Raw genomic sequence first — 24775 nt, 5'->3', positions numbered from 1 at the left:
CCCTTGACAATGGACAAGATAGTCAACAAGGCTGGGCATTCAGAGCAGCGCATGTTCCCTTTTGTGCGCGCGCGTGCGCGCGTGGTAGATGGAGTTGATGGAAGATGGGGAGGTGGAGGGACGCGCAGAGGGAGGGAGGCCTGGCAGTTATAGGCGGTTTGGTGCTGTTTACATTTGCAGGCATCCTTGATCGAAGCGTTGTGGGGAGGCGCAGGACTACAATGACGGTGGTGAGAGTTTGGGAGGCGACCCTCGTTGACTGGGGATGGTGGATAGATAAGGCGGAACAAGTCCGATCACCACAGGCCGATAACACTCAAACTGGAGTAGAAACATGGTTAATCATTTTAATGACAACTGGTTTGATGCACGTGCGGATATCTGATTTTTTTCTCCTCTTTTCAGGGACGACTTCTTCCTCGTTCACCCGATTTTCTAGAACTAGAAGTTGGCTTTTATGTGCGTGACCGTTTTTAAACTGGCCATTTGGGCAGCTAAAGTCCAATGTCATGGATGCCGGGGAATATGCTAAGTATGTAATGATTCCAGTGACAAATCGCCAAACGCTCACAAGCATCACAGGATCTGTAACACTACATCTTGCATTTAAATATACATTAGTGTGGAGAGGATTCGGGCACCAGCCATATACACATAAAAGGGGATTAATGCAGCAGTTATACACACACATTAAGGGGATTAAGGCAAAATCTATAGACACATACCAAGGGGATTAAAGCAATAGCTGTAGATATGTTAAGAGTAATTAAGGCACCAGCTATACACATAATGACTAATTAAGGGAACTGAGGAGCCAAGGCTCCAGGTATCTTCACACTTAACAGGCCGGATGGAAGTTCAACTTTGTAACCTCGGCTATCACGACTTCCGTACAAATTCGTTACAATACAATGATGATATGAAATAAAATTGGGGTATTTGTAGTTAGGTCATTAGGAAAGAACTATTAACAACTCAGAAGAGATTATAACATATATTCCAAAAGGTGAAAATCCTAAAGAATTTATCCAGAAAAAAAACTGGAGACTGATTACATTATTAAATGTAGTGTGTAAAATTGGTTCGGCACGCATTGCCAACAGAATAAAATATGTACTGCCAGAATTAATCAGTGAAGACCAGGCAGGTTTTGTGTCTGGCTGGTACATTGATGATGAAATCAGACTGATATAATGACCTAATGCACTATTTAGATTGAAAAAAATATACCTGGACTTCAACTGTGTTTATTTTTCATGATACAATTTGCTATTTGATGTAATGATTCGAAATCTGTTCATTGCATTTTTAGGGCAGCGCTCATGCTTATTTGTATGTTTCTTTGTTGTTTTCCTTTGTTTTTTGCCATGTATTTTTTTCGTCTGTTTGTTTTGTTTTCTCAATACAAGTATGTATCCTAAAAATGAATTAAAAAAAAAAAAAAACGTCTAAAAAACTGCATTCGTAATTGTTTCGTTCTTACTGAAGACATATATTTCGCGTTGGTGTGGCTGTTGTGCTCATATACATATTGGATAAAGGTGAAGTATACAAATAAAATTAAAAAAACAAAAACAAATAAAATATATACAAATAAAATGAAAACCAATAAATAAACCTGATGGTTTTACAAATGTCAACTTAAAATATATTCCCTTTGGTGTGTGAACCCATGTGTGTGTGTGTGTGTGTGTGTGTGTGTGTGTGTGTGTGTGTGTGTGTGTGTGTGTGTGTGCACGCGTGTGTTTGCACGCGTGTGTTTGCACGCGTGTGTTTGCACATGCGTGTTGTCACGTCTGGTCTGTGTCTTGTGATCTGTGCGCAGACAACTTAACAGCTTATCACTTCCAACTGTCTCAACCCTCATGTGATATTTGGAAAGAGACAGACAGACAGACAGACAAAGAGAGACAAACAGACAGACAGACAGACAGAGAAAGACACAGACAGACAGACAGAAAGAAACACACACACACACACACACACACACACACACACACACACACACACACACACACACACACACACACACACCAAAAGACAGAGAGAGTCAGACAGACAGACATGCAGACAGACAAAGAGATAGAAAGACAGACTGACTGAGAGAGAAAGAGACAGACAGACAGAGAGACAGATGGGGGGGGGGGTGTTAGGGAGGGAGAACAACAGCAGCAGCTGTTCACATTCGCAGAAACGTATCCCTTTTGGTGGGGGACGGGGGTGCAAGAAAAGGGAGTGTATGGGGTTGATCAAAAATCGAATGATTGTTCGGTGATTAAATCATAAGTTTTAATTATCCAAAAACCGTGATATCAGCAGACAAATAAAGGTCAATTAACGATCTATAACAATCCCCCAAACACGCAAAGAAAAGACTAAGGAGGCAGTGAGCACCATTCATATCGCAGAGGCTCTGCAGGGGTAGCACCCTAAAGACCGTCACCTGAACTCTCAGAACACAGAGCTGTCCTATCACAATGTGGAGTGGCCACCAGAGACTGACTGAAACTTACTCCAGAGTTGCCTGGAGTCAGCAACAAAGAAGACCTCTCGCGAGCCAAACTTTGGACACTGACTCCCGAGAGCCTGGACGGCTAGAACAAATGTAAATTACTACTACTACTACTGACATACCATGCAAAACTATGCATTGGCACACGCTTAGGCCTAAATGAACAGCTCAGTAAAGGGTACAGTGAAGAATGCAGGTGGAATCCACATGTGCATGACAACTTGATTGATACCAACTCACACACACACACACACACAGATATATATATATATATATATATATATATATAGAGAGAGAGAGAGAGAGAGAGAGAGAGAGAGAGAGAGAGAGATAGATAGATAGATAGATAGATAGATTTATATATTATATCGCACAAACTTCCGAACACAACCTGTGCCCTTCAAACTGTCAGTCTAAAACAGCAGTGTACGTGTAAGACTTTAAAAGGGAACTGAAAGGAACATATGGCATGAGTGTTGTCCTTTGGCAAAATTTTGTACTCTCTGACACACACACACACACACACACACACACACACACACACACACACACACACATGCACTCAAGGACTAACTAAGCGCGTTCGGTTATGTGGGTTATTCTGCTAGTCAGGCATCTGCCTTGCAGATGTGGTGTATTGTATATGGATTTATCCGAACGGAATGACGCCTCCTTCAGGCACTGAAACTGACTTAAATGAACGATCGTCGTGTTCAGGAATGAGGAAAAGGACAGCTTCTGATTTATCTGAACTCTTAACCACTTTGTTATGGATACACACATGTGAGGAAAATTTCTCAGTTGAAAATATACCAAATTTTCGATCAACTAACAAATGGAGGCAATGCATGTCGCCTGCTTTTCACAGTTTTGGAATCATTCGACCCTCTTTCCTAACACTTCACAAGTTATTTGATTGAGATTACTTTGGAAAACAATTCACGGTAGCTTCCTATCAAGTTCTGCGAGATTTATCTATTTACTCACCCAAGGGCCCGAGTCTTTCGACACGCTGTTTTTCGTTTCACATGACCAGAAAAAGTATATAAAATGTCGTCTGCCACTTAAACAAGGGACGAAACTCTATAAAAGATAAAATAAAATAAAATAAAAGGCGCTTCTCTGCTGCACACGTTACCTCGGTTTATTGTCTCATCCAGTTAGTTAACATATAAGAGAAGAGGTTACGGAAATATATATCATGACAAAGTGAGCCGTGCACATTAGCATTTCTTTATAAATCATGACAACGCGAGTCGTGGAATTTAACATTTCTTTATTTCGCAGTGATCAGTGATGAGATGATAATGACGTTGATATTGTGGAGATTCGTTTGGGTTTAAAACTATTCAACAGAGCTATAATACTTTTTGAATTACATTTTAAAAATCGAACATGCTGAAGAGAAACAGACATTTGGTTTGAAAATTAGGTTTCAACAACACTCTCTCAAAGACGCAATCAGTCTTCCCGTTTGAACACATGGCACTGAGTCTGAAGAGGAACTGGTAGGGAATTGAAAAAAAAATAGAAAAAGAAAAAAAGAAAAGAAAAAAAATATATATATACATTTATGCATATGTATATAAAAGCTTGTATCCCCATAGTTGCATTAGGCATATTAAGCTTCCAACTGGATTGAACCCACAATTGATTTAATCCTCCTGGTGATCATTCCCTGGATTCAACCCCTGCACTGCAGCACAGCACAAATTACATTTAAATCTGGAAAGAAGAGACGAAATAAACTAAAATAACCACGGTTATGCTCTGTTTGGTGAACGTTTTTCTCTCTTTTTGTTTTTCAAATAATAAGTTTATCTATTTACTTTTCTTTTCTTCTGAGAGAGAGATCATTGACTGCATGCACCTGAACAGTTGGGGTTGTCTTTCCTTCCCATCCCACTTTTTTTTTTCTTTTTTTTTTCGTGGGTTTTGTTGTTGTTGTTGTTATTTTGTTTTTGTTTTTTGTTACAGTAAATGGTTTGTAACACTGACAGCATCAATAACAGCAACATGGGCCTAGTTTTGATATTTGGCAAAACAAATCTTTCGTTTTTACTTCTTCTTTTTTTTCCCTAATGACGGCCATGATGATGCTCTTGAAAAAAGACATTGAAACACAAATAGTTGTTTTTTCATTGTCATATCTACAATAAGCCGCCAGTTGAGGGTTTGTGTGGGTAATCGATTCTTAGTTCTTGAACATGGATTAAAATAAAACGCTCGGAAAAAGGGGTTAAACACTCCAAATAAACAAATATATATAAAAAGTGAATTACAGTCCTCAACAGAGTTTTGCTGCAAAGGTCACGCATCACTGTCATGGAGAGAATCGCGCACGTGGCAAACGAGAAACATTGAAAGCAACTGCAGCAAGATAAGACGCTCGAAGTGCTGGTGGCACCCGTGCAACGATAGGGTTCAACGTCAGTGGAGGGAAGGTAGAGTGGTGGGGGTGGGGGAGGCGGAGGGGTGGGGGAAGGGTCGGAGGAGGACGGGTGTGGGGGGTCGGAGGGAGGGAGGCGTGCAGGGGAGGGCGGAGTCGGTCTCTCTGGTGTAATTACTGGTTCAGAGGCGCCCTGAGACTGAAAAAAAAGGCCTCCTTTCCAGTAGAGCCACAGAGAGCAGGATCAGATGTTAACAGCTTCGTCGGATGATGACACTACTTGTAGTTTGAACTTAGCTGACCCCTTTTCCCCCCGCCACCCCTTCCGCTCAACACCCACCCTCTGTCCTCGCCAACAATCCTTTTGTTCGTTTTTTTTGCTGTTGTTGTTTCTAATAAAGGGTCGTGTCGGCATATGCAGGTGTCACATCACAGTGTGTGTGTATGTGGTGGGGGTAGAGGGGGGCGTCAGTGCGTCTGTCCGTCAACAATGATTTTGCATGCACACATTGTCCTTTTTCAAGAGCAGCATCACATGCATTGTCAGGTAATACATGAATCAATAACTAATCAACTAACAAAAAGACGTAAATGACTATGATTATTCATGAACAAACGAACTCAATATTAGAAAAAAGATCGCAGAAATGTAAGTCACAAAGTGTGGAAAAGCTAGCTGATAAATGACTTTTAGTTTGACTTCCAGAGCAAACCTTACTCATATGTTATTTTCCAGACCAAAATTTGCTTATATTCATTTTTATTTCTGGCTGGATGTTACTATGTACTTCATCACCATCATCATCATCATCATCATCAACATCTTCATCTTCTTCTTCTATGATTGCAGCTCTGCAGCTCACACAATCGCTCATCTATACGATTTTTTTTTTTTACGCGTATGACCATTTTAACCTTGCCACTTGAAGAAGCCATACTCAGTTTTCGGTTTAGGCTTTGGACTCGTATGTTTCAAAACCTTTCATCACTGAGCACGGGCACACTAATGACAAAGAGGATTGTTCCAAACACCAAATAACTTGTCCTCTCCTGTGATTCGACACTTCTGGCAATCTTCACGGCCATGTTTAGACACCGGTCTGATGGTCATTATTTGCTGAGCCCTCCCGGAAGTTTTTATAGTAATCTGAAGAGGAATCCCCCTTCCCGAGCACCGGAACAGCTAAACCCCCATTTATGACAGAGATTACACAGTCACGCGTTCCATCGTCATCCGCTGTCTTGCAATGAAGAGAGACAGAGAGAGAGAGGGGGGGGGGAGAGACGGAGGGAGGGGAACAAAGACAGAGTGACAGAGAGAGAGAGAGAGACAGAGAGAGGCAAGGCAAGGCAAGGCAAGGAGTTTATTTCGTGTGCCCCCTGGGGGCATTGAAACATTACATACGTTCATCATTTACACATATCCAATAAATACAAAGTGATGTCAAAAACAAGAAGTAGGCTCATTCGTTCAATCACTTAATATACACATTGACGAGTACTATTTCACTCATAACACAAACAAACAAAAAACAGAAAAAATCAATTAAAACAAACAACAACAACAACAAAAATCGTATCAATAGACAAACTATTAATAAAGAAAGCTGCGAACAGCAGAAACCAAGAATTTAAGTTTTAACAGTATTCTTTTGGGGTGGGTTTTTTTTTCAGAAAATAATAGGTGGAATGTAATAGTGTTTGGTCGGATTCTATAATACCTAGATAAACATTTTTGTCTGATGCTTTCAAAAAATGAGCACACAAACAAATAGTGAAACTCATCAGCAATGTCGTTTGCGGAACATTTATCACAGATTCTTTCATTTCTGGGTAAATTGTCAAAACGCAGTCTATTAACAGGCAAAGGATAATTAGTTGTTCTAAACTTAAATAACTCAATTACACAATAATCTGGTAGCACTGTAAAATAAGCATCTTGGCCAAAGTTTGGTTTAAGCATCCTGTAATTATTTGTATTTGTATTTCATTTTATCAGAACAGATTTCTCTGTATGAAATTCGGGCTGCTCTCCCCAGGGAGAGCGCGTCGCTACACTACAGCGCCACCTTTTTTCTTTTTTCTTTCTTTATTTTTTTCCTGCGTGCAGTTTTATTTGTTTTTCCTATCGAAGTGGATTTTTCTACAGAATTTTGCCAGGAACAACCCTTTTGTTGCTGTGGGTTCTTTTACGTGCGCTAAGTGCATGATGCACACGGGACCTCGGTTTATGGTCTCATCCGAATGACTAGCGTCCAGACCACCACTCAAGGTCTGGTGGAGGGGGAGAAAATATCGGCGGCTGAGCCGTGATTAGAACCAGCGCGCTCAGATTCTCTCGCTTCCTAGGCAGACGCGTTACCTCTAGGCCATCACTCTAATTAATATACATAGTATCGTTATCAACATGTCTATACCAGTCTTGTAAAAACTTATCTTTAAAACAACATTTTACTTTCTCTTTGAACCATGTAGGATGTACATCAAAATTGTGTTGGTTCAACCAGAAACAACTTAATCCAATTTCATTCAAGACAGTATGAATACTTTTCAAGTATTGGTTCTGATGTACGTTATCATTGTATAGACTAATGAGACATCTATAAACAACAGAAGACAGTTTAGACGTTCTTTGAGAGACCGACGGACAGAAACAGCAAAAATCCCATTTATGACCGACGTTACACAGTCATGCGTTCCATCCTCCTCCCCTGTCTTGCAATGAAGAGAGAGAGGGGGGGGGGGACAGAGAGACAGACAGACAGACAGGCAGAAACAGACACAGACAGAAACAGACATACAGACAGACAGACAGGTAGACAGACAGACAGAGAGATCCACACAGAAAAAAAAAGAAAAAAAAAAAAAAGAACACCAAACAAACACACTCAGCGGTCAAGCGATTGAAAACTTTCAGTTTTAGTTTCAGCTTCAGGACGGTGTCAAAGCGTGCGGACTGATCCATATACGCTACTCCACATCCGCTGAAAAATGAAACAAAGGGCAGACGCCTGACCTCCCCCCATGAACCAAAGCGCTAGTCAGGCTTTGACAGCCTCCACTAGGTTTGTATTAAACATCGCCACAAAACTGATAAACAAAATAAACAAATGCGCGAATAGTTTGAAATGTAATAAAAATTAAATAAGGCAAATAATGATAATGATAATACTACTACTGCTGATAATAATGATACCTCTACTACTACTACTAATAATAATAAAATGAAGAGAGGGCACAAGGGTGTCAAGTATATCTGCATGCCGACTGATTCACCACGAAGACACATCAGTCTCTGCCCGTCTCGGCCATACAGCAGCAACATCGCGGGATGTAACACCAGACCCTAGATGGCAAGAGGTCCAGACAGCACTCTGCATAATAGACGAAGCCACTGACCGGACACTCAGGTCTTGGACACACTGTCTAGTCTACGACGTTATATTGACTTGCCATTAATTGTTGCTTATGGTCCAGCCGGTCGCACGGGGCCACTACAGGACTGCATTACGCTGATTGCCATATACACACACGCCATGGCATATACCTCAAGACTAAATATAGGTATACCACGAGCCTTGGAGCCTCCAATCAATAGCATTATACTGATTACTCTCTTTCGCTCTCTCTCCGGCTCAATATATGTCAGTCCCATGTGCCAGTATAACATTATCTTCGCTGTCATAAATATGGTTCATTTATGAAGATGACTGAGGGATGTTGACGGTTTTTCAGAAAACGTATAGATAAAGAATAGGTCTACAGCAGTCTACTTTGCATCTAAACGAAAATAACTCCGAACAAAAAAACTACAAAACAAAATACCCCCCTCCGGCGAACCCCCCTCCCCCCTACCCCCCCCCCCCCCCCCCCACACACACACACACACCTCCACCCTCACAAAAAGAATAAAACAAACAAGCAAACAAAAACAAAAACAAAAGCGCGGACAACACCCACGCAAGCTCTCGGTCACTCAAAGCTCGGTTAACTTTTGAAGAGTCAAGCTTGAGAAGAAGATGGAAGGAGGGAAACAGAGACAGAGTGACAGAGAGAGACGGACAGAGAGACAGAGACACACACCAGACAGAGACAGAGACAGAAAGACAGAGACACACACACAGACAGAGACAGAGAGGCAGAAACAGAGAGACAGAGAAACAAGACGTAGCGAAATTTGATGCAGCCTGGCTAGTGAGATCAGCGCAAAAACACAATGCTTTCTTCTTCTTCTTTCTCCGCCCAGCCCCAGGGTAGCCTCAGTTCGCCCGAGGCCTACACGCGCCCGTTCTTTGACGGAGACCCGGATTGCTGCGGCTGATGGTACCATCCCAAGTCACATTATAGCGGGTACCGTCACTACAATTAGCCGCGTTCACCATTGACGCCTTGATGACAGCATGTAATGGGTGGCATGCAGTGGCGGGTGTGGGTATTGATTCACAGGTGGACAGGGTGTGGGGGTGAGGTGACGAGGATGACAGCAAGCCGTCAATGACTGTCATTGGCCTCCCTCTGACGTTGGTCCCTACATGATACCGTGGGCAGTCATTCACCATCATGCCGGCATGACTGCAGGTGTTCACTGCACAGCGACCGCGGCATAGAACATCTCTTCTTCCTCAAACAGAAGATGCTCAGTGCTGCTGCTGCTGCTGCTGCTGCTGCTGCTGCTGAAGAAGAAGTGATGATAATGATGATGATGATGATCGAGATGACGATGGCGGTGATGATTGTCAATGATGATCTCCTTGTTCTTAACGAAGAAGATAATGACTTTTTAAAGATGATAAAGAAAGAAAGAAAGAAGAAGTTATGATGATGTTGATGATGATCGTGATGATGATGGTGGTGGTGATGATTGTCAGCGATGATCTTCTTGGTGTTAATGATGGAGAAGACGATGATGACTGGTTTAACGGCACAACTGCATGTCTTTTTCTGCAAAACGACCACTGTGTGAAAAATCTCCACTTCGTGATGGTGATGATGATGATCTCCTTGTTCTTAATGAAGAAGATAATGTTGCTTTTTTTTCGATAAAGAGAAGGATAAGAAAGGAAGTTAGAAAGAAAGAAGAACTGAATAATAAGAAGAAATAAGGCGCTTTTCTCTCTCTCTCTCTCTCTCTCTCTCTCTCTCTCTCTCTACGCGTGTGTATGTGTGTGCGTGTGGTTCGCACATTCAGTTGTATACACACACACACACACACACACACACACACACACACACACACAAAACACACCAAAAAACAACAACAAAAAACAAAACAAAAAAAAACCCACATCGTTACATGTGCACAGGCATGACAGACATAAGGGTATACATGTACTGAGATCTTCCATCAATCCAGCGAAAGCCCAAACGTTGCTGTGCACCCTGAACAACAGAACCGCGAGCAAAGCACCACCTTCTGTGTCATTCGATGGGATTCAGATCGAGAAAACTGAATGCCTACGCTACCTAGGAATACACTTCGACGGGATGCTGACCTTCAGAAAACATGCGGAAAATACTGTTCTCAAATGCAAAAAAGGCCTTTCAGTCTTAAAGGCAATGGCAACCAAAGGTATTGAACAACGCCACCTCTTCCTGCTATACCAATCACTCGTCCTCAGTGTGATCGACTACGGACTTGGGCTAACAACACCGTCTCAAAGCAACCTCCTAAAATTAGAAAGAGTACAAAATGAAGCTATGAGGCTGATCCTTGGAACAACAAAAGACACGCCCACAGAAACCATGCGATACCTGCTTGACCTTCCTTCAGTGCAGGCCAGAAACAAGTTAGAACAGGTCAAGACCTACTTCAAAGCATTAGAAAACCCTCAAAACCCACTGCATGACGCAGTCAAAGAACCAAAAGGCAGCCGTCTAGGGCGAGGAAGATCATGGATGGGGCAAGCAGAAGACACAATCCAGCTAGTATGCCGACTACAAGACCTGAAAGAAACAAAAGAATGGGAGAAAAACCCCGAAAACCTCAACCATCTATTCAACACAGCCATTTCACCCACTCTAGGAAGACATTGTCGGGAATGGCCAGAGGGCAAAACTGATGTGGAAGTGAAGCTACTCATAGAAGAAAACAGTAAAGAAGAGGACATCATCATATACACAGATGGCTCAGTCACCAAAGACCAATCCGGTTGGGGATTCACTGCGAAACAAAATGGAAAAACAGTTAGGGAAGAGAATGCTGCCTACAAAGTCACAACCTCCAGCCTAACGATGGAAGTTGAAGCTGTGACACATGCCCTACAGTGGCTATCGTCCATCCATACGCCCGGAAACCAACATGCCGACTCAATGAACCTCATACAGAAAATTGAAAACGGAATGGGAAGCCCAGAGTGGCATAAGGCAATGCGCAACTTTCAGATAAAAAAAACTCACATGGTCATACTGCCCGGGACATGCAGGAGTTAAGGGAAATGAGCGAGCTGACAGACTTGCTGGTAACGCAACACCAACGAGAGGCCTCCATCTAGGAAAATCGGAAATCCTCAGAAAAGTCAAAGAATATCAAAAAGAACAGGTACCAGGCCATCACACCATCGATCGCCTCAAAGAAATAAAAGCAGAGAGCGGGAGCGGCCGTAAGTCTAACATGAAAGGTAGAGCACGATGCTTTGCAAATCAAACAAATATCGGCATCATTTCCAAACCAACATTGCGCAAATTTCTTCAAAACGGAACAGAGTCTCTGTGGGCTTTTCCAAATACAGTAGACTGAGCAACACACTAGACGCCACATTCTTGGCATCAGAGATCTTTTCCCATACCTCTTGCGGCCAATCAGTGGCAGCCTCTGTGTGTGTGTGTATGTGTGTGTTTGTGTGTATGTGTGGGTCTGTGTTTTTGAGTGCGTTTGTGCATGCGTGAGAGTGTAAGTGTACACAAGTGTCAGGAGAGTTCTGTGCATGTGTGTGTGTGTGTGTGTGTGTGTGTGTGTGTGTGTGTGTGTGTGTGTGTGTGTGTTGTGTGTGTGTGTGAGGGGGAGGTGGGGGTGCAGGGAGGAGGTGAGATAGAGGATGAGGTATGTGAGTGTATGCATGCCTACACTGTGGGAGCATCAGGATATTGGAACGTATATATTATATATATATCTTTGTATATATGTGTGTGGGGTTGGGGGTGGGAGATATGGGCGTGTGTGTGTGTGTTCTTGTACAAGTAAGTGTTCATCTGTGTGTGTGAGTGTGTGTGTGTGTGCGTGTGCGTGTGCGTGTTTGTTTGTGTGTGTGTGTGTGTGTGTGTGTGTGTGTGTGTGTGTGTGTGTGTGTGTGTGCCGTGGAAGCTGCGATACATAGACTAGAAACTCCGAGTGTGTGGAGGAGGGGGTAGAGGAGGTGCAGGGAAATTTGTGGGGTGTGTGTGTGTGTGTGTGTGTGTGTGTGTGTGTTGGAGCTCATGTACGTTTATATGTATTTGACTGTGCTTTCATATCTATGAAACTGCGTTTTTGGGGCATATCTGTTATGCATGTGTGGGTGTATGTGTGAATGTGTGTCTTCATGTTTTATATTTATTAGTTATTTATCATCATTGTTGTCTTATTTATTTAATTATTTATTTATTATCATTATTATTTTATCATTATTTTCATTACTACTACCTTTTTTTTCCCATCATAATTATTATTTATTTATTTATGTATGTACGCTTATATATATATATATTTTTTTTCTCAAGGCCTGACTAAGCGCGTTGGGTTACGCTGCTGGTCAGGCATCTGCTTGGCAGATGTGGTGTAGCGTATATGGATTTGTCCGAACGCAGTGACGCCTCCTTGAGCTACTGATACTGATACTGAGACACAAAAACACAGACACAGACAGACACACCGGCACTGAGACACAAAGACACGAACATACACACACACACACACACACACACACACACACACACACACACACACACACACACACACACACACACACACACCGTGGCACAACGTGTACAAACAGACAGACGTATAATATCATATAAAGGTATTAGACTGACCAATAAATCAAAGAATGAACACACACACTGGCACACACACACACACACACACACACACACACACACACACACACACACACACAAACACACACATACACATACACACACCAGACAGACAGACAGACAGACAGACAGACACACACACACACACACACACACACACACAAATACACACACACACACACACACACTACATTACATGGGCGAAGTCACATGCGGAAAATGACATGGGATGTATGAACGCAGAAGACTCGTAGTGGAAGCAGACCAAGCAACAGCTGTAAGTAACCAAAACACACAAATAAATAAACAAAAGCAGCCATGTAATGCACAAGAGCAAATGATTAAAAAAAATCAAAAAAAAAAAAATCGGTCAGTACAATAAAAGTGTTTATACATCTATACTGAACAGGCAGAAGTCGACCTGAAGCGTGTTATCCATACTTCAATAAACAAAAACACCACACATGGTGCAGGTGAACAACCCATTGGTCTGCAAATGTCACGGTCAGTGACCGACAGGTTTCGACCGAATTACCTTTCATTTGGAAAGTCAGTTCTTTCTTGATCGACACTTACAAGCGATCTGTTCCCTCTCACTCGTAATTTACCGAAAGCTCATTAGGTATGCAGCTTTTAGTCATTGACGACGACCTACATTCATAGTAACATACAAGGTCTTTGTTTTCGACAAAGTCACATGTGTGCCACTTTAAGGTTTATTTACGTCTGGTGTGTTGTGGGTAGGACAACGTTGCAAAGCAGACGAACTTTCTGCGGGTGTGAAGAACGAAAAGTCAAACTGGAAAAAGGGCTGCAGTGATCAACGACAACATTATTTCAAAGTCACCCAAAAACTTAAGCATTTACAAAATATGAATATGCGAGTATATTCATATATTTTCCCATCTCATTAAGATGAATACTTGCTTTTGTTATGATGCCTTTTTGCATGATAGCAACATGGAAACTGAAACGAAGCTCCGATCTAATTTTTTTAAGAAACCACATTGGAGGCTGTCAAAAACAAAACAAAAATGGCGTTGACGAAGCTTTTGAGACTGTGAGTGACTTCGAACATAGATGAACATGACTTTGGAGGGAGCTTGCATATAACTGAAATCGTATGATTTGTCTACAGACACCGTAGTCATGCTCGATCTAGAAGTCGTCCCCGAAAGGTCGCTTGGAAACGAGCAATGGGAATTTATTCTTGGTGAGTTTTGACCTGGTTTTGCTGAATCTTCTATTTATGCGCATAACGTCACGAACATCAGCTGTCTGTTTAATCGACTTATAAGATGTACCAACAGAGGTCACAGGTCATTGGATGGCAATAATATTAATATATGTGTTGGAGTAATCTCAAGTATTTGGTGAACTTGAAAAGTTGACAACCAATTTACAGATCAAATCTTTAAACACAGTTAAGAGGATGAAGTTCCATGACTCAGATTCATAGATTATTCGCAGGCAAAAAATCGATGGATTGGTATTTTGATGAATATGAATGAAAAAGTTAAGAGCATATGATGCATTGGAACAAATATTATTATATTTATGCTACGTGTTATAATGCTTCAAAGGACTTATTTTGAAGTGTGGGTTTGTACAGCTTGAACTTGGAATTGTGCTGCAGGTTTGAAAACAGAGAAACTTAGTTTATGATGTAATTGTTTAATTGATTATAAATAAGTGACACAAAGTTGAGTCAGAATGATTTTTACTTTTTGCAGTCTTAGAATTGTATTGCTATACACAGCTGCTAGCACCAATAACAATAATTAACATGATATTTAGGATATAATAATCACTTAACCAGTCTGTCATCTTGACTATTACATCAGTACATGCACATAACACATGCAGTCGTATTGGTTGTGTGATTTTTGCTTCTTTTATTTTTTTTATGGGTTTTCTTTGTCAAACTTGGTACAAATCTTTACATTAGTATTATGTGATAAGTTATTTTCAGTATTGGAAGCATGCTTTTTATTCCAACACTGGCTGTGTCTGTTAATGAGTTGAGATATCCCCCATCTTGCAGTTACAGGGCATTAGATGTACTGACATTTTAGTGCTGGACCCTCCACCCCCACCCTCATGTGTATGCATGCAAAAGAGGAAAATGAATGTTAATTATCCTGTATTCCATGTCAGGCTTTGGTGGGCTTGGAATGGAAATGAAATATATCTGGTGTGCATCAGTCAACAGAATCATTAATAAATTCAGCTGGTCATAATACTGTGTAATAGTAGAAGTGAGAAAGAAAGAGAGAAGATGAAGAAATTTTAATTTTTATCAGTATATTACTGATACAGTGATAGAATAGGCAAGGAATCTGTTACAGTGTTGTTGTTTTTCATCTAGCCCATGAAAAGAAGAGGATGGGAAAAAAACAGAGAGAGAGAGAGAGAGAGAGAGTTGCGAATGTTTTACTATGAACTGATGTTGATTTAAGTTTTGAACTCAGAATTGTATTGTTTCACTGAGATAACTACAGCACAGAAGCATAGCTATTTCTTATGATTCCCCTGTCCCGCTTTGGAGACCCACTCTTGGGATCTGGGAAAAAATGAGAGATGCTTCCAAGTTGCATGCACTTACTTTTCTCTGGTCTCAAGTTTTAGAAAGATTGTATGTGTGTGTGTGTGGATGTGTGTTTTTGTTGTCACTATGTGTGTGCGTGTGTGCATTTGCGCATACATGTGTGTGTATGTGTGTCTGTGTCTTTGTTACTGTGTGTGTTGTTCTGTGTTAGTGTGTGTTATTTTTAGTGTGTGTGTGTGTGGAATGTTAAGACAATGTCTAATTTTTGTTGATATTGTTCATGTTGATTGCATATGATATCATATGTGCAACAGTATCACAACCTATCACGCCTGTGATCAGAATCGTTAACATTCTCCAACATCAAGTGCAGTATATCAGGCTAGTAGTTCAGAGTAGGATAAAACTGAAAGTGGGCATTTTATATTTGAAGTAAATATACTTTGGTTGCAATGAATCACCCATTAGCTTGTATACAACATGTAAATTTATAAGAACTTTAACAAAATAGAAAACATCCTTTGGGAAGTTGATGGGTTATGTTTAGTTGCATTGACATGAAGGTGTGTACCTTTGTTTAAAGAGCAAAAATTACCTTTCAATTTATTCATTATATTGCTTGTTATCCAGTGCTCTTTGCCATGCTATGACTTTGCAGTTACATGCAGCAAAATGTGCAAAAATTATCTGTGTATCAATGTATCATTGTATGTGATGCTGGCTTGCTTTTCTGTCTCATAGAGGTATGGTGTTTGTACTGTCAGGATGCATTTTTACCATTCATGTGATATTTCTTATTCGGAGGATCATGGTGTGTGTCCTGCCAGGGTGCATAATCATTCTGATATTTTTGGAGTCACTGCTAATTTTGGCTTGCATGCTAACACATGTGCTTTTTTTGTGTGTGTTGCTAGGTATGCCGTTTTATCAGGCAGTCAACATTCTCCGCCGTCAGGACAGGTTCATCAAGGGGGTGCAGGTCTGGTACAGTGACCAGGTGAGTTGCAGAACTCTGTGTGTGTGTGTGACTGTGAAGACGGGGGGTGGGGGGGGGAATTAGGGGGGCTGTGTCTGTGTGTGTGCATCATGATGGGTGGAGTGGGGGTGAAGGGTCTGTGTATGTGTGTAGGGGGGGTTGTTTGTGTGTGTTTGGGTGTCACTGTGTGTGTGTGTGTCTTTGTGTGTTTCTGTGTGTGTGTGTCTGCGTGTCACTGTGTGTGTGTGGGTGTAGGTGTTAAAACCATGTTCAGTGTGACTATTTGTGTGTGCCTAAATGCAGTGTTTGTGTGTACAGGTTACAGCCATTTTTCAAAATCAGTTTAGGCTGTGTTCAGTTTCACTGATGAAGTAGAAAGTGGTTCATTCTTTTTTGCAAATGAATTCGTCTGTCAGAATGTTGATCTCTGTATTTTGTGTCGTTTTTGCTGTCTTTCTTTTTACATCTGTTAGCCTGTTTGTCCTTCTGAGCCTGTCTGTCTCTCTCTCTGTCTCTCTGTCTGTCTCTCATGATATATGTACACACACACACACACACTCTCTCTCTCTCTCTCTCTCTCACTCGCTCACTCACTCACTCACTCACTCACTCACTCAAACATAATATATAAATTTTTGAATGGTGGTAATTTTTACAAACACATCTCTCACATTCTCCATGTCTCTGTCTGTATCTTTTTGTCCCTCGAACTTTATGCCTTTTTTGAAGAGTCAGTCAACACTCAGATCTGTCTGTGTCTCTGTCTCATGTGTACTCTCATACCACCATCAATACCTCCGTTACTTCTATAACTCACACACACACACACACACACACACACACACACACACACACACACACACACACACACACACACACACCACCTCCGTTACTTCTATAACTGACACACACACACACACACACACACACACACACACACACACAGTGAGAGAGAATGATGCATCAGCTTTCGCCAGAAGAATCATTAAATGGTGGTCAAAAAGCATAACCAGTGATTATGAACTGTTTGGAAGAACCTGATTGCTTTTTGGGAACTGATTTAACAAACAGTCTGCCAGCTGAGAAATATGTTATCCAGAAGGCAGAACACACTAGGGACCTTTGATGCAGTGCCTTTATTTATATATTTATTTATTTATTTATTTTACCTTGTCAAACAACACATTGCTCTCTACCAGTAAGAGGAAAAACATTGGAATCATTGTGTGTGGATCTATCTGTGTGTGTTTGTGTGTGCATGCATATATCATATGTTAATGTATGTACACACAGTTACACAATCATATATGTAAAAGGTGTGTGTGTGTGTGTTGGGGGGTGGGGGTGGGGTGACAAGAGTTCAAGCACAGTGTCTAATTACTGCTTAGGTCAGTATGGTTCTTGTCCAATCTGTGAAAAAAAAGATATATATACATGTGTTTGTATCTGTGTAGTTTTTGAAGTAGTACTAGAAAGTCTCTGAGTCGTCAATGTTATGACTTTCCATGCTTTAATGTCACATATAAAAGAAGGGAAGGGGGAAGGTGTGTGTGTGTGTGTGTGTGTGTTAGTGAGTCATTGAGCAAATAATGACTGTTTTGCTCAGTATGGTCCATAGAGGCCTGCAGAACAGGTTATGGTCAATGCACACTTGTACAGTTGCTATGCTCAGTGTTATCAAGCTTGTGTTCTTTAAGCCATTCCCTCTGTGTGTGTGTGTGTGTGTGTGTAAAATGACATACAATTAACTATGCATGTTTGCACACATTCTCCCATATGAGTGACTAATTTCCTCTATTGTCTGAAGTCAGTGATAGAGCCTGCCTCCACTTCCCCCACACAAAGCAAAAAACAACAGAAGACTCCCTCTCCCCTAAACAAAAGCATCAACTACAACAAAAAAAACAACAGCATAAAAACAAAGGACAACAATCAGTACATGTAATCTATGACAATGCACTGTTGTTGTCAACCCCCAGAAAAGAAACCATTAAAAAAAGAAAGAAAGAAAGAAAAAAAAGGCCAAAAGAGCTGTGCTCAGTCTGTGCGCTGTGTGAACCAAGACCAAGTGATCCTTGTTATCAGAGTTCTCTAGGATTACAGGGCTTCCACTGATAGTGAAACAGGCCATTGCACTGGGAGAAAAAACAAACAGTTCAACAGCCCGAACAAAACAACAACAACAAAATGTGGTGTGGTAGTCTTGAAGTATCGCGCCTGACAAGAAAGTGAGTGTCCATAGGTTTGAGTATGGACCAGGGCCAGGTTGCATGAGGTGATCTTGGCAGCACTAAGTTTGCTTCAAGTTAAGAATGTTCCTAAGTATTTGGAATTTACCGTGGGGTTGTGAACATTCTTAATGATAAGCAAACTTAGTGCTGCTAAGTTCACTCATGCAACCTGGCCTGGTCCATACTCAAACCTGTGGACACTCACTCTCGGTTTTTTGTTGTTGTTTTTTGCGATGAGACAATAAACTGAGGTTAGTGTGCAGCATGCACTTGCAGTTACAAACATAATAACAGCAGGACTCGTGTGTGCGTGTCTGTGTGTGTGTGTGTGTGTGTGTGTGTGTGTGTGTGTGATTAGTCCCAGTTTTCATGGTGCAACACAAATGGTTGTTTACAAGTGTATGTGTGTGTGTGTGTGTAGTTGTGTTTTTTTTTCTTTCCATCTTTCTCACAGCACCTGTTGTTCAATAAGTTGAAGTTTGTCTCTTGGTCTTTCACTTCATCAGAAGCCCATATCACAGCCTCTTGCACTGACACCAACCCCATGTTCTGAAACCCCTGTATTGTATTTGAGAGACCCTTGTCGCATACATTTTGAGTGCTTGCTTCCCTTTGCCATGTGTGTTTAGAGTGTGTGTGTGTGAGTGTGTGTGTGTGTGTGTGTGTGAATGAATGTAACGTGTGAATGAATGCTGTGTTCTCACTTCCTGTATGTATACATTTGTGCATTTCACCAGAGTTCCTTGTTCTGATGTGTTTAACAGAGCTCCATTTTTCCTAGCACAGTTCCCAGTATGTTACTTTTTTTTGTTAGTGTTACCACACCCCTGTTATAAATTCATAACAATTAAAGGCAGAATTGAATCTCAACAATTTTGTATTTTTTACGCACAGCTAAGATTTGTTGCTGTGTTCAGTTCTTGGGATGCTCACATACTGAAATTGATGCATTATTTACTTTTATTTATTCAGTGTTGAAAACAACATGAAACAAGATGAAGAAGAAGAAGAAGTAGAAAACCAGTACAACATTTCTGTACTCTTAAAGAGAAAGGGTAATTTATATACATATACAGATACACAAGTATGATGTGAGTTTAAGTTTCAAGGCGGTGGCAAAGTGTGCAAACTGACGGTCTACACATGCTACACCACATTTGGTTTGAGAAAAAGAGAAAAAAGAAAAACAGGAGATGTCTGACCTTAGGGTAAACCCAACATGAAGGCCATGCCTGCCCGAGGTTTGGGTAAAACATTAACTGAAAATGATCATGTTAAAAACATCACATGATACACATAACTTTAACAACTTCACAAGTAGTCAGTGACCACATGTGCCACAACAGATGCTTGCCAGATTGATTTTAGTTCTGGGACACTGAAAAATATCCAGTACTTTGCACCAGGAGCAAAAATGAGCATCATTCTGAAACAACAGTGAGTTCAGATAAATTCACTTCAGTAGCTCAAGGAGGCGTACTTGCGTTCAAACAAATCCATAGGCAACACTACGTCTGCTCAGCAGATGCCTGACTAGAAACATAACCTGATGCACTTAGGACTTGAGGGGGAGAAAAGATGGATGAATAAATGAAATTTTGAAATAAGATAAAATAAATGATAAGATTAATGATAAAGAATTAAATAAACAAAAAAAAGGAGAAAAAACAACAACACACATTTATACATGTTGCAGATACCAACACACACATACACACACACACACACACACACACACACACACACACACACTCTCTTCTCTCTCTCTCTCTTCTCTCTCTCTCTCTCTCTCTCTCTCTCTCTCTCTCTCTCACACACACACACACACACACACACACATTCCTATAGTCCCCATTGCCATGTGTAACACAAAGAAAATACACATAACTTGACATTTTCTGTCATGGCATATTTGAATATTTTTTCAGCCTACCAACACCAGAAATGATGAAGTAAATGATTATAAAGAAAAAAAGATGGCTAGCATCAGATTTGGAGTGCATGTTATTTTTGTTGTTGTCAACCATGAATTGTTTGGATTTTCAGCATGAAGAAACAAAATGCACAGTGATGTGGCACTGTAGTGCCACTTTTCCCAGGGAGAGACACCTAAATGTTTCATGGACAGTCTTGTGTTTTTTGGTTGATACCTGGTACCCCATCATCCTCACCATGTCAGTTATGTTACTCTCACTCAGCTCATTCTGAATTCCCCACACTAAGTCACATCCACTGATCCAGGCTTGCCTGTCTGAAGGACAGGTCTAGTATGAAAAGGGAATAACTTGAAACAGAGATGCCTTGAAAGTTTGCAAACCAAAATGTTTTTTATTGACCGTGAAAGAAATGTTTCTTCTTTTCTGCATTTGTGGGTGGCAACTTCCATGTTCTCTTGCATACTTGTAGGAGTGGGCTTTTTAATGTGTATGACATTTTTGACTCACTTGTGTGTGTCTGTGTGTCCGTGGTAAACTTTAACATTGACATTTTCTCTGCAAATACTTTGTCAGTTGACGCCAAATTAGGCATAAAAATAGGAAAAATTCAGTTCTTTCCAGTCATCTTGTTTAAAACAATATTGCACCTCTGGGATGGGCACAAAAAAATAAATAATGAAGCCTAATTATATGCAAACTGCATTTACTGTTATGTTTATATTTTTTGTATTCTCTGAACTTGGCACTTTGATCTGATATTCTGACCCAACAACAAGAGCAGTCATTATTATCATTTGCTGTTCAAACAGGAACTTCTTTTGCTCAGCATGGAAGTTTTATTTATTTTGCAAACATTTTGGTGCAGATAGTAAAGAAGGGAAATTACTCTGTAATTAATGCTAGGGGACTTAATTTATCACAAGTGAGTCTTGAAGGCCTTGCCTCTCTTGTTGTTGTTGTTGTTGTTTTTATTGCCCACCATTTAGGCAGCCATACTGATACTCCAATTTTGGGAGGGTGCATGTTGGATATGCTCTTGTTTCCATAAGGCATACCCCCCCACCCCCCTTCCCCGAACGCTGAGATGAATTACAGGATCTTTAACATGTGTAGTTTGTCTTCTACATGTGTGTACACATGAAGGGGGTTCAGGCACAAGCAGGTCTGTACATATGTTGACCTGGGAGATCAGAAAAACTCCACCCTCAGCCCACCAGTGGTTCAAAACTGGGGATTAAACTCAGGAAACTCTGGCAAGAATCCAGCATTCAAACCATTTGGCCACAGCACCCAACAAGGGGATGTTTATTGAGAACATGTCTGTGTGTTCCAGAACCCCTTACAGATGGACCTGGTCCTCAACCTGTCTCAGGATGGCATTCGCCTCATCTTTGATCCCGTCTCACAACGACTCAAGGTCAGTACTTACTGCTTCATGTTGTGTTCCTTCTGCGTATTTGTCTCTTTCTCCTTCTCTCTCTTTCTCTCTCTCTCTCTCTTTCTGTCACATGCATATATGCCGAGGTTATTTACCCTAATTAAATAGCATTTCATTTCATGTTGCTTTGCTTTTTCTCTCTTTCCCCCTTCATCTCTTCCCGCTGTCCCCCTCCCCCCCCCCCCCCCCCACCCCCGCCTGCCTCTGTCTCCCTCCCTCCTTCCCTCCCTTTCTCTCTCTGTGTTGGCAGGTTCAGTCATTAATTTTTTTTTTTTTTTAACCTTACGGAATGATTCCTGGAACAGGAAAACATTATTATTTATTGTATTCGGTTTCGCCAGGCATGCATTTCTTTTTTCACATGAGAACGAATCATTCCAGTTCAAATGTTTACACTGTAAACTGCTTATTGAACCAGAATGAGTCAGCAAACTAATTAACTTATGCGCTTCAAATGGTGATCAGGAAAACATTTTCCAAATGGCTTTCCATATTAGATGAGAAATGATGGTTATGGAGATGTCATTGATGATGATGCTGTTATGGAGGTCCATTTTGGTTTGGGACTATTTGACAAGGCTGACAACTCTAAGCTTCCTTTTGTGAGCTACTGTCAATGCAGGCCAGAGAGATACAGACACCTGTAGTATTGCCTGTTGGTCAGGAAATAGGAGTAACGCTCCAAAAGACACGTTTGTGAAGCGGATGATGCTTGACTGTGTGGTCACAGTCTTTCTATTTGAACCAACAGCATGCTCTGCTCCACGTAGGAGATAGACACGGTCATCTCTGCTGTTGGAGTGAAACTGCATCCACCCAGTTGTCAGTCACGGCAGCTGACATATGTGGATTAGCTTGTATGTTAATAATGATGATAATATTAATAATGATAATGATGCTAATCTTCTTCTTCGTTAGTGGGCTGCAGCTCCCACGTTCACTTGTTTGTACACGAGCGGGCTTTTACATGTATGACCATTTTTACCCCGCCATGGAGGCAGCCATACTCCGTTATGGGGGGCATGCATGCTGGGTGTGTTCTTGTTTCCATAACCCACCGAATGCTGACATGGATTACAGGATCTTTAACATGGGTTTTTGATCTTCTGCTTGCATGAAGGAGGTTCAGGCATAAGCAGGTCTGGGAGATCGGAAAAATCTCCACCCTTTACCCACCAGGCGCTGTTACCAAGATCTGAACCCGGGACCCTCAGAGAAAGTCCAATGCTTTAACCACTTGGCTGTTGCGCCCGTCAATGATAATAGTAATAAGGATAATAATAATAATAATAATAATAATAATGGGCATTATAATGTGCTCTACCTCTTTGCACAGGGGCCCAGAGTACGAACAATGAACATCATTGGAGTGGGAGGGAGGGAGTGGGGCGGGGGAGGGGGGGGGGGGGAATCAGTCACAGGCCACAAACACAGAAGGATGAAGAACAAGCATACCATGACATATTGAACATAACAATGAAAGTCCGAACTCTCTTTTCCAATACTTCGTCTTCATCATGAGTTTCCACCACTGAGCAAGCAGATGACGATGACTGAACATTCTCTGGGTACTGTGATGTTAACCCCCGTATTATTATTATCATGTATTATTGTTCTTATTATCATCATTAGTACTATTATCATCATGCTCATTATTGTTACCATCGTCATCATCAACAACATCATGGTTTTTTTTCATCCCCTGCTCATAACTGAGTAGCGACAAGTCGGGTCACACCACTGCTGTTGCCTCCTTCAAGGCCATCCAACTGCCCAAGACTTGTGTGTGTCAGAAAGAGGGGTGGTGGTGGTGGGGGGGGGGGGGGGTAGTGGGTGGTGGTGATGGTAGTGGTGGTGGTGGGGGGTGATGGAAGGAGAGGAGAAAGGGGGGAAGAGGTGTGTGCATGAAGACTAAGAGGGATGTGAGGGGATGGGGGCGAGTGGGGGGGGGGGGAGAGAAAAAAGAAAAGACCATCGCTGATTGTTGACCCTCGTGGACACTGAAAAATGACCTCCCACCCCCCTCTCCCCTTTCACCCTTCGCTTTTCTTTTTTTCCTCTTTCTTCAGTTTTTTCCTTCTCTTCCACGAATACAAGTTGGACAGTGAAGAAAAGAAGAAAGAAAAAAACAACTTTTTTTTTCTCTCTTTCTCCCACTCTCTCTCCCTTGTAGAAGTCCCCTTGGGCTGAGTGTGAGGCTTTTGTTTGCAGCTGTCGGCCCGTTCCTGATCACCCCCCCCCCCCCCCCCGGTTCTACCATCCCCCCCCCTCCTCTCTCCCCATCCTTCTTTCACACCATTCCTCCTCCCTCCTCCCCCTCTCTCTCACTTCGGCGCTGGCTAATGCCGTCTTTTGTTTTTTGGTCCGACCCGAAGATTACTCTCATTTCACTTTCTCTGTGTGTGTGTGTGTGTGTGTGTGTGTGTGTGTGTGTGTGCTGTGACCATCGTCTTATTACTGAGCGGAGTCGTGGTGTGGTATTTGCTTCTTCTCCTTTCTTCCCCCCCCCCCCCCCCCCCTCTTCTGCTGCTTTTTCTTTTCGTATTCTCTCGACCCCTACCCTTACCCCGCCCCTTTCTGACCTCCATCGCTGTCTCTAAATGTACACACACAACCCCCCCCCCTCCCCCACGTCTCTCTCTCTCTCTGCGCCTTTTCGCCTGTCTTGCCCCCCCCCCCCCCCCCGCCCCCTCTCTCTTTCTATCGTTCTTTCTGTCATTTCCCATCTTTGATT

The 24775-nt window shown here is 41.7% G+C and overlaps 1 protein-coding gene across 1 annotated transcript in view; it reads left to right on the top strand.

The window, feature by feature from the left end:
- Positions 1–13946: 13946 nt before the first annotated feature.
- Positions 13947–24775, top strand: part of LOC143285652 (phagosome assembly factor 1-like) — a 51266-nt gene continuing 40437 nt past the window's right edge. The window contains exons 1-3 of the mRNA XM_076593048.1: positions 13947–14124; positions 16374–16456; positions 21937–22020. Of these exons, the coding sequence (XP_076449163.1) occupies positions 14061–14124; positions 16374–16456; positions 21937–22020 (231 nt within the window). The 5' untranslated portion in view covers positions 13947–14060. The remainder of the gene's footprint in view (positions 14125–16373; positions 16457–21936; positions 22021–24775) is intronic.

The sequence above is a fragment of the Babylonia areolata genome, chromosome 9 (genome assembly GCF_041734735.1).
Source record: "Babylonia areolata isolate BAREFJ2019XMU chromosome 9, ASM4173473v1, whole genome shotgun sequence".
Taxonomy (NCBI): domain Eukaryota; kingdom Metazoa; phylum Mollusca; class Gastropoda; order Neogastropoda; family Buccinidae; genus Babylonia; species Babylonia areolata.
The sequence above is the reverse complement of the archived record's forward strand: the minus strand, read 5'-3'. Positions and strand labels throughout refer to the sequence as shown.